The sequence below is a fragment of the Acipenser ruthenus genome, chromosome 45, assembly GCF_902713425.1.
Source record: "Acipenser ruthenus chromosome 45, fAciRut3.2 maternal haplotype, whole genome shotgun sequence".
In the NCBI taxonomy this organism is placed as follows: domain Eukaryota; kingdom Metazoa; phylum Chordata; class Actinopteri; order Acipenseriformes; family Acipenseridae; genus Acipenser; species Acipenser ruthenus.
In genome coordinates, this window is record NC_081233.1 from 5,344,590 (window position 1) to 5,355,886 (window position 11,297).

General features: G+C 44.2%; 1 protein-coding gene across 1 annotated transcript; it reads right to left on the reverse strand.

Annotated features, from left to right (window-relative positions):
- Window positions 1–6,696: 6,696 nt before the first annotated feature.
- LOC117400898 (partner of Y14 and mago) lies at window positions 6,697–11,090 on the reverse strand. Its single transcript, XM_034001246.3, has 3 exons — window positions 11,017–11,090; window positions 10,252–10,345; window positions 6,697–9,605 (listed from the first exon to the last, which is right to left on the reverse strand). The coding sequence occupies exons 1-3, from the start codon at window positions 11,045–11,047 to the stop codon at window positions 9,065–9,067; spliced, it is 666 nt and encodes a 221-aa protein (XP_033857137.3). The 5' UTR covers window positions 11,048–11,090; the 3' UTR covers window positions 6,697–9,064.
- Window positions 11,091–11,297: the final 207 nt, after the last annotated feature.

Below are 11,297 nucleotides of genomic sequence, written 5' to 3' on the forward strand. Positions count from 1 at the left end.
TTAGGAAAGGGAGATAGTCTAACTAACCTGCTTGACTTTTTTGAGGATGCAACATTGAAAATGGATAATTGCAAAGCATACAACATGGTTTATTTAGATTTCCAGAAAGCTTTTGACAAAGTCCCACATAAAAGATTAATTCTCAAACTGAACGCAGTAGGGATTCAAGGAAATGCATGCACATGGATTAGGGAGTGGTTAACATGTAGAAAACAGAAAGTACTGATTAGAGGAGAAACCTCAAAATGGAGCAAGGTAACCTGTGGTGTACCACAGGGATCAGTATTAGGTCATCTGCTATTCCTAATCTACATTAATGATTTAGATTCTGGTATAATAAGAAAACATGATAAATTTGCAGATGACACAAAAAATAGGAGGAGTGGCAAACACTGTTGAAGCAGCAAAGGTCATTCAAAATGATCTAGACAGCATTCAGAACTGGGCAGACACATGGCAAATTACATTTAATGGAGGAAAGTGTAAAGTATTGCACATAGGCAATACAAATGTGCATTATAAATATCATATGGGAGATACTGAAATTGAAGAAGGGAACTATGAAAAAGACCTAGGAGTTTATGTTGACTCAGAAATGTCTTCATCTAGACAATGTGGGGAAGCTATAAAAAAGGCCAACAAGATGCTCAGATATATTGTGAGAAGTGCTGAATTTAAAACAAGGGAAGTAATGTTAAAACTTTACAATGCATTAGTAAGACCTCACCTAGAATATTGTGTTCACTTCTGGTCACCTCGTTATTGCTGCTCTAGAAAGAGTGCAAAGAAGAGCGACCAGAATTATCCCAGGTTTAAAAGGCATGTCGTATGCAGACAGGCTAAAAGAATTGAATCTATTCAGTCTTGAACAAAGAAGACTATGCGGTGATCTGATTGAAGCATTCAGAATCCTAACAGGTATTGACAATGTCGACCCAGGGGACGTTTTTGACCTGAAAAAAGAAACAAGGACCAGGGGTCACAAATGGAGATTAGATAAAGAGGCATTCAGAACAGAAAATAGGAGGCACTTTTTTTACAGAGCATTGTGGGAGTCTGGAACCAACTCCCCAGTAATGTTGTTGATGCTGACACCCTGGGATCCTTCAAGAAGCTGCTTGATGAGATTCTGGGATCAATAATATACTAACAACCAAATGAGCAAGGTGGGCTGAATAGCCTCCTCTCGTTTGTAAACTTTGTTATGTTCTTATGTTCTTACAAAGGAGTGAAAAATGTGATCAGATTGCAGCGACGCCTTACATGCTACTCCCCAGCACAACCCTCATGCCACAGTAGCTGTGCTGTCATTGCCTCCCTTTAATGCTCCACAGACAGCCCTGACCCTGAGCGGCTCACAATACCTGCTGTGATGTGGCTTGGCTGGCTCTGTGTTTGTGTTAAAGGAGAGAGTCTGTGAACTGGACCAGCCAGTAACAGGACCCCAAAGTGATGTCACTATTCTGTTTTTATTTTTGCTTCAAGGTTCTCAACTCCACAACCATGCAATATCATGCAATATCATGCATTGTTATCAACTCTGCCAGCATGCAATGTTATGTATAGAGAATACTGCCTGGGTTAGTGTGTGGTAAGATAAGTGAATGCCCACCCGAGAGGTTTATCCCAGCGTCTCACCCCGAGGGTGGGCATTCAATTCTCATTGATCACACACTGCTCCAGCAGTATTTTTCATAATCTCTGGTGAGTGATTGTTTCCTGCCAGTTCTAGCTCTGTGTTGCTTGTTGTGGGGAGCTTGCTCTGCTTGCTCTGTGCCAGTGAGTTATTCTCTCGGGCTGGCTGGGGTCGCTCTCTGTGGCTGGTGTTTCCTGTAATAACCGGCCGATGAGCCGAAAAAACTGCTCACCAGTTATTATATATATATATATCACTGCAATGTATTGCTTTTTGCCTTCCAGACTGCTGATGACAGTTTGGAGTAGATCGCTATGAGGATGCAGCTCGGTCAGTCCTAGCTCTGCCCTGTAGTTGGTCAGTATTCCTGGGTTTTCAGTGTGTATGTCCTGTTTCTGAATCACCCTGTGCACACTGCTGACCTGGTCTCTGTTGATATAAGGGAACTGAGAACACACACATACACACACATAAACACAGGCACACCCGTACACACACACATAAACACACCCATACACACATACACACTGCTGCATTCCTGCCCCAGTGAAGCACTTACCACTGTTTAGATCAGATTACACAACATGTTTAGTGTTTTAGAACCAAGCTACAATTCCTGGCCCTCCCAAACAGGTCAGACCCCCCCACCCCCCCGTCCTGCATGAGTCTGCCTGTGACTGTGTCAGTGTGACAGGCTGCGATGTCATCGTTCTCTTGAGTTTTGTACACGCTTGTGACATAAACACATGAGCAGAAGTACAGGAAATTAGATTACAATTCCACTCCAATCGTGAGAAACAGAGGATTTCCCAGAATGAAGAAGAGACGGACGTCACAGCATCATTTTAACACACTGGCAGATCCTGTACTTTCAAGTGTCACTTTGAATTCCCTTGCTGTTGCAATGTGTGCAATCTTTGGCATGGTTCGGGCTCTGTTGCTCCAACACTCAGTTATCATGAATCTGCCTTTACCTGGCTTTGAGGTGCTTGGAGCTTGTCTGGGAAATCCTAACTGCCAGGCACGCAGTATTTAAATCATGTGATAACCTTTGAAGTCTATAGGGACGAGAACGTCAGCCTGCTTGTTGGTGTTGAGTTTGCCTGCGTCTAGCACTGTGCATGAACTCCAGTGATACTTTAGACTTATTTGTCTTGGCTGCCAAGCTTCACTTACAGCCTTGTGTATCACGCTGTCATCTCCAGTAAAGTGATCCTGTCTGCGTCGTTTGTTCTCTTGTTGCTGTTTTGAAACACAGAATCCAGGCCAGCATGCTTCTGCAGTGAGCCACGATGGGAGGGTTCTGATTAAAAGACCCTCGAGTACAGAAAACTGCATAGCTATGCAAAACATTCATTATGTAAACCAAAATGTTTCTACAACAGTAAGGGGATTCCAATTCTGAAATGTGCTGGCTCTCAGATCCCCAGTACAGAGTTCTCTATACTAGACTGTATTGAATTAGCTGGCTCTCAGATCCCCAGTACAGCACTGAGTTCTCTATACTAGACTGTATTGAATTAGCTGGCACTCAGATCCCCAGTACAGCACTGAGTTCTCTATACTAGACTGTATTGAATTAGCTGGCTCTCAGATCCCCAGTACAGAGTTCTCTATACTAGACTGTATTGAATTAGCTGGCTCTCAGATCCCCAGTACAGCACTGAGTTCTCTGTACTAGACTGTATTGAATTAGCTGGCTCTCAGATCACCAGTACAGAGTTCTCTATACTAGACTGTATTGAATTAGCTGGCTCTCAGATCCCCAGTACAGAGTTCTCTATACTAGACTGTATTGAATTAGCTGGCTCTCAGATCCCCAGTACAGAGTTCTCTATACTAGACTGTATTGAATTAGCTGGCTCTCAGATCCCCAGTACAGCACTGAGTTCTCTATACTAGACTGTATTGAATTAGCTGGCTCTCTATATGATACTGAATTAGCTGGCTCTCTATAGGATACTGAATTAGCTGGCTCTCTATATATGATACTGTATTGAATGGTTTTAATTTGCACTCTCCTTCAGACCTCAGTAAAGCCAGGTTTGACCACGTGGTTGATGGTGTTATCCCAGGTCTCGGAGGTGCTGATGGGGGTAGTGTAGACGAGGCTGCCTGTCTGGGGCTGTGGGTTTGTTTGAAAGAACACAGCAGGATGTTTGTTGGAGGGAATGTTCCCTGTTAGCAGATCAGGATCAACGCTCTGTGACTAACACAGCCTCACAACCCACAAATCTGAGAGCGATGGACTCGCGCCACCTTCGTAACGACTTTCAAGGCTCAGTTATCGTTTTTCTCTAAATCTGCCTTCAGCTGGCTTTGAGCAGCTTTGAGCTTGTCTGGAGAATCCTTACTTCTAGTTCTGAACAGCCTTCCTCCCTCCATTCAGAGCGATGTGATTTTCAACTCTAGATACATGTAAAGTAGGTAGGGTTGGCAGAGCTGAAAGGTCACCTTGTCATGATTGAATTGGATGAGGAAGGGTGTTCAGTGAGGATTCTCCAGAGACCCTCAAAGCAAGGCTTATAATAAATAAATACCATCAAACCGTCAGATAAAAACAAAGGAACATTTCATCTGTATCTAAAACAACAGGGTGTCACTACTGATCAGTGGTTATGAATGCATTTTGATCTGAAGTGTGTTTGAATGGTCTGTTAGATATATTTCATTACTAAATAGAGATGACTGCCTGTGGGATTTTCCTGCTGACCTTTATCACAATGAAACGGTTCTGGTTCTTCCCTCATTTCTGCAGAATTCCCTCAGATCTGACTGCTGCTGCTGCTGCTGCTGCTGGGAAATTTCTTGGCAGACAACAGCTATTTCCAGGAAGTCATAGTTATCAATCAGCTTCGCAGTCATATAACATCTGGAGAGCATTTCGGACTTAACCCTTTGTAGTAGGGAAGGTAATAGAGGCTTTCCTGAGCTATGTTCAGCAGGGTTATTTCGGAACAGTGTGATTCGCACGGCCATTCTGTGCAAGATAGACTCCAAAATGAGATGGTTGAATACGAAAAAGTTATACAAGAAAAACTGTGTAAACTTTGTATAAAAATGACTGTGCTATAGAGATCGTGCAGCGAGCCGCACTGATGCACTTACTGTATTAATCATCTCGTTCAGGCCAGTTTTAAACTGTTTTCTTTCTCATGAGAAAGTAGCTTCCTTCCGAAGCCAGCTTCCTGTTATTTAGAAGTCCAGTTAAACCCTTTTTAATCTCACTTCAAACGCCCTGAGCAGTTCACTAATAACCTGGCACAACAAGCATTACAACACAGAAGCGTTCACACAACATACCTGCCTATTCCGGATCTGGAAGTATAATGCTAGGGGCATTGCATTCATAAAATAAAAATCTTTTCAATATGCAGTCTGATGACTGTACATGTGCAGCACATGGTCATAATTCAAACAGAAAGTTACAAGCATTACTCTCCATGCTGTGCTGTACCCCTTAGCAGAGCATTTTAATACAGCACAGCAAATTACTTCCATGTAAACCTTCTAATCTCATGCTTTTATTCCCCAAGGTGTGGTGAACAGCAGCTGTCTGTTTGATTGATATTAACCAGTGTGATGTTATCAGGAGCTTGTCCCCATTGACTCTCCCTATATTCTGCCTGGAACGTTTCAATGTGGTGCTGATAATGGAGGGTGATATTAAGCAGCAGCTAAACTGCTGAATTTACTGAACTTTTATTTTGGAAAACAAGGCGGTTCCCATTGAAATAACTCTGTTTAAATAACACAGATACACAGTGAACAGCAGTGCTATTAAGAATCCAAGCGGTTATGAAACCTGGTTATTTTTCAGACTGTGTCGTTTCTCTAATGAATCTCTCCGCCTGTCTGTCTGCATGCCACCCTTCCTGGCGCTGAGCTACGCTGCAGGCCACAGTGTCCTGAGATAGCTCTGCCAGTCTGCCAGGATGGAGCACTAGAGCAATGACATTTTTTTTTTAAATGATTTAACTTTTAACATTAATGCTCAAAAATACTTTATCACAAGCTATTCCATAAAAAATATACATCCTTAGGTTACTGATGTGACTAACCAGTGATTTATTTTACAATCGCATCTCAACCTGTGGTTATGTTCTCCCCATGCTTTGTCTGCCTGTATTACTCAGTAGGAACCCTACTGAAGGAAACAGAGGTTTTAAAACCTTATTAGAACAAGCAATACAATCACTGCCCCGCTTCGTTCCTGTTGAAGATCTTTAGGTTCTGTGCTTGTGTTTTATACTTCAGTTTGGAATATGCACATCAATGACAATGCTTCCTGGTCCTTTGTAGGTCAAACCCACTCCAATGGTCTCGCTGCAATCAGATCATATGCCTACAGCAAGTATACAGTAGCTTTGTGTTTTACATGTTTGCAAATCCTGAATTAAAGAGCAAATTCCTTTCTTATTTTATATGCACGTGGTTCTGTTGCTCCATTATTATGACTTATCGTTCCTGGTCTTTGCTGGGGATTCCACAGGGAGCATTGGCTGTGGCGCTCCCGCGGGTTAGGGAGGCAATCAGGGACTGTTTCTCCTCGTCACGCCGCAGCGGACTCTACTCTAGTGGACACCTGCTGGGCTGGTCTTTGTTCTCCTGGTGGCTCATCTCCGCTGTTGAGCTCCTGGGTGTAAAGAGGCGGTCTCCCGAGCTGTGTGGAGAGTTGGTGCAGTGATGGAACTTAATTGTGGGGTAATAAATATGTAGAGTAGGTGGGCTGGCTTTGAGTAAACATGGAGAAAGCACTGGGACCGATTCAAATCAAGTGACAAGATGACCTTGTTAACTCTGCCAGCCCGCTACTCTACATATACACATAGACAGAGCGTGCAGCTGAGAGACAGCCATAGCTGAATGGAGGCCTGGGTTTAAATCCGACTGCCCAGATCACAAATGAAATGAGTCAACCCCCCCAGGATTCAACACCATGGACCGTCTGCATGAGAGAGGCCGGGACAGCGGCAGGCAGGGGGGTGTCCAGAGCAGGACTGAGGAGCACCAAACTCACCCCCCCTCCCGGAAACAAACAATACAAGACAAAGTCGTGGGTATATCCTTGTGGAAAACTTTATTTAAAAATGGATGTACTATACAAGACCTTGTGGCAGTTTTGTTGGAGCACAGTTTCATCAGCTCCTATACTCCCACAGCACAGACAGTGAGGAAACTGCAGCTACAGGTCTGCCATTTTGGCTCCCGCTGAAGTCAGTTTAGTTCATGATTCTGACCATGTTTGGAGCCACAATGGAGCCAGTTTCTTCCCCTTAGTCCTTTATCGTTCTAAAGGTTATGAAACTGGATTCCTATACAGCCACTTTGGCTCCATCGCCTAGTTTTTAGCACAATGGTGTCTGTAACAAATGTTTTTTTTTTTTTTTTTTACACAATAAAGCTTGGTTCATGACAGTGGCTACATCAGACACTGGAAATGAGTTGGAAGAAGTTAGGAGATGGGCACAGCATGGGAGACACAATCCCAACACCCCATACATGAGTGCTAAACAAGAACTGAAACCTGAAAAACAGAAAGAACTGAAGAGTGCATCTACACGCTTTTAACAAGTCCCTTCCACAAGTCACAGACAGCCATTGCGAAGCAGTGTGAACCTGTCCAGTTCAAAAAACAACTCTCCCAGCACACACACACACACAGACACGCACACCATCCTGTTGGGTTTCTGCTTGCATTCTGTTCGTTGCATATTTAAAAGTAGCTTCAAATGAATTTTTTCATAGCTTCTTTTTTTTACTTTCCCCTTACCTTTTCATGGTGTTTGTAATCATTATCGGTTCTTATTGTAATTACTCAACAGTCATTGTGTGAAGATGAGAGTGCTCCGGAGCTGTCCCTGAGTTCTCATTGCCTGCCACAGACCTCCATAATGGAATGGAATCAGAGCTTTCTATATTAGGAAGTGCCAGCTCCATATAATGCACAGCAGTGCAACTAAAGGAAACTGGATTCAAAGCAGCTGATCACAAGGTGGCTTCCAAGACATGTGTCTGTGGCAGGCAGCTAGAACGGAACAGCAGCTCCTGAACTCTGAGCACCTCAACACAGCCTTATAAAAATGGAACACGACCACCACAGTATGAGAGTAGCTGCAGCCAGAAGCACTCCGAATGACTGCAAACATACGGAGCTAAGCGGGCAGTAAAAAAGAAAGAAATGGTCATTTAAATCTGTCTGTTTTCTTAGTACAGGAATTTCCCATTGCTTTTCTGATATTGCATATATGTTGCGCGGCCGAGAATCGTTCCTCTTTTTATATGTCACAGCTGTGGAGTTCTAAAAACTGAAAAAAAAAAATTCTATACATGAGCGGCAGGCTTTTCTACAGCCTTATTTTAAAAAGAGTGCATGATTAGTTAGGAGCATTATACTGGCACTGTGTTTCATTTTAATCTCAAAGTAAAACCCAAAACGTATTTGTTTGAGTCACAAGAAGCCGGCTTCAGTTTCTTCCTGCAGCGAGGATGTAAACAAACAGGTAAGCCAACAACACCTGGTTTCTATTAAGTAATTACCTTATTTTCCTATCAAATTGAACAGGACTGAGGGACACACTGTCAGACCCGATCAGCACTCATTTTAAACAGCGAGTCGCTTCAAATGTCACCCGACTTGCCCTGACTCTAGTGAGCTGTTTGCAATCGTTCGGAGTGGTTCTGTTCCTCCGATACGGAGTTATCAGCATGTTTCTCTGAATTCCCCCTGGCTTTCAGCTTGCCTGGAGAATCCTTATTCCCAGGACTGAGCAGCCCATTCCATCAGCTAATAACTCAACGCTGGAGTTACAGAACCACTCGGAATCCTTGCAAACAGCAAGAACAGTAAAATAAAGGCCAAGTGAAAATACAGCAGGAACATAACCAGGGACTTTGAGAATGCAGCGACGCTAATAAAAAGGTTTCTGTTTGTTTCAAAGCTCTATAGAAATGATCTGCCAGAAGACATCAAGGCAATCAGGGTGGGTCTAGCAGGGTTAAGTTTGGCATGGGCCCGATCGCTCAGAGTCTATTCGACAAGGTCAGCGTAGCTCTAAAACACAGCACTGCTTAGAGACTGGAGGTCTGACTTAAAAAAGGGAATTTCAGTCCCAGCACCTCAACAAGCAGTTCAGTATTCATGACCCCCTCAACTCCAGCTCACCAATGCACCTGTGACGCAGGGTGTACAGTGCAGTGTATAGCGTACAGTTTATAGTATAGTATGAACCAGTCTTTAGCCCATTTCCACCAACACGACCCACTGCCCCCTACACCTTTACTGTAATGTATTTTATGAATTACACACGTTCTGCTGCTGCGGAAGAAAGCTGTTTGGAAAGGGATGGGCAAATGTGCTTTCTGAGGTTGTGGGATGGAAAGGTAACTGAATGCAGGGCAGCCCTGGATGGCTCTGGATAGCCCTGCCTACGATTCCAGCTCTGCGATCTCAGCTTCCAGGGCTTTCCTCCGCGCCAGCTTCTCCAGCTGCTCCGGAGTCGGCTCTGTCACCTCTCCACTGTCCAGTTTCTGCTGCAGGTCCTCCACCTGCCTCAGCTTTTTCTTCAGGTTCTTGATCTTCTTGGCTTTGTCAGTGGCAGAGCTGGCATGGGCCTCCTGCTTCTGCTGCTGGGGCTTGCTGCTGTTCTGCTGGGGCTTGCTGCTGTTCTGCTGGGGCTTGCTGCCGTTCTGCTGGGGCGCCCGGTTGCTGATCTCCAGCTTCTCCACTGCAGCGCTCAGCTCCTCCTCCTGTTCCTCCTCCTCATCGTCCTCCTTTCCCTCGCCTCCCTTGCCCTGCTGCTGTTTCCGCTTCTCTTTTCGTTTCAGGTTGCGCTTGGCTGTTTTGGAGAGCCCGGCTGTGTCAGTGCTCACCGGCACCCCCTGCTGTTTGGCCTGTGCCACTTCAGGATTCATCCCCGGAGGCAGGTCAGGCTTGCCCTTGAAGAACTTGACGTATTTATTCTCGTACCTTTGAGAAAAGAAGAAAAACATTCAGCAGAAAATTACAGAAAATCTACCCCATCCACCTGAACCTGACAGCTACAGGATACACCATGAACATTCATACACTACTGTAGTTACTCCAGGAACAACGATAGCCTAACACCATGAGGAGTTCAGAGGGCTGGGTCCGGCTCTCCTCGGGAGTGAAATAACCACAGCGTTCGATGAACCTTCCTGGAGCATTCTGCTCATGCAACAAGGAGAATTATGGAAAGGGACGTATGTTTAAACCTCAACACCTGAATCCAGAGCAGCACCTTCCTTAGATCAAGCTCTGTTTAATCCCTATTATTTGTGTTTGCTAACATTCTTGCCAGGCTTGCCAATTATCCCAGCTTTAAAAAAAAAAGCACTTCTTACGAAGGTGAGGTTGGAATGTGACAGAGAGGTGAAAGACCTGGAAGAGCTTATGAAACCGATTCACACACAACACTTAGCAAGCAATGAAGAGTCTACATGAACCGTTAAGAGTGCTACATTTAAAAATACACTTTATACATTCAAAGGCTACAAGTCTTTCAGGTTAAGTGCCTGGAGAAAGACTTGTAGGTTTGAATGTGTTTATTATTTAACATTAAAGGCTGGCGGGACAGGGCGCGGCGCAGACTCACACAGGCACCTCCTCCTGAGGCACGTATCCATCCTTCACTTTCCGAGGCTTCCGCCAGGTCCCGTCTGGACGCTGCGAGGCCGCGATGTACTTCCCTGAAAAAACCAAACAGAAGCTGCATCACTTAAAGTTATCAAAGCTCTGAATACAGAATGTGTTCTTCAGGGAGAGGAAGCACTTCCAATCCCTTCTCTACTCCATTGCAGGATTTTGTTCCAACCAGTTCCTTCAGCGCTGGTTTATATACACAAGATACTTCGCAGTTTTGCTCACATTTATACAGATAGCATTTTGCGTTACTGATATTTAGTATTATCAGATACTAGAACATTATGCTGTTTGTAAGTTGGTATATCTTAAACCTTAAAACTGCGTGAAACCACGTTTGAATGAAAAAAGCCGTCTCTGGATTTGAGGGCTGTGGTGGGCGTATATAGCGAGTCTGCGGTACTGTAAAAAACACGTTGTTTTTAAATGCGATTTGCAGTAGTGCGAAGCAGAATTTCACGTTTTTAAACTTAAAGAATAACATTTTAGTTTCGTTAAGTTCCCAGATTTCAATTCACTGAACAGCAGTTTTCAAACACAGTGCCCTGCCCGCAGCTCCCGTCCCTTCACTGCACGGAGTACTGTTCAGTCGCACAGGCTGTTTATTATTACAGCGAGTTACTTGAAAACTCCCCTCTGGTACCGACACGACAGACCTTGTTCGTGAACCCTTCTCTTTAAAGACTATTAAAAAGCACATTAACACCCCCAAGCTCACCAGATTCACCCGACACATATGGGGACGCCATCTTGTAAACGGATGCACTTCCGGCGGCGGGCCGGAAACGTCTTCTGAAGTTAAAGCAATGTAAATAGACCTGTATTTTATGGCGCATAAATGTGTGTGTGTGTTACACTAGTCCAACAAATACCTCCATTAAAAATCCCTTTACTGTGAAGTGTAGATGTTATTGTCAGCACGCCTGCAGCAGCAAAGGTCATTCAAAATGATCTAGACAGCATTCAGGACTGGACAGACAGACACATGGCAAATGGCAT

Bases quoted from the DNA above. Each gene is read 5' to 3' on its own strand.
- LOC117400898 (XM_034001246.3), bottom strand. From the start codon at position 11,047: ATGGCGTCCCCATATGTGTCGGGTGAATCTG. The intron at 10,346-11,016 runs GTGAGCTTGGGG...TGGTTTTTTCAG, and splicing joins ATATGTGTCGGGTGAATCTG to GGAAGTACATCGCGGCCTCG. The intron at 9,606-10,251 runs GTGAGTCTGCGC...CTTTTCTCAAAG, and splicing joins CCTCAGGAGGAGGTGCCTGT to GTACGAGAATAAATACGTCA.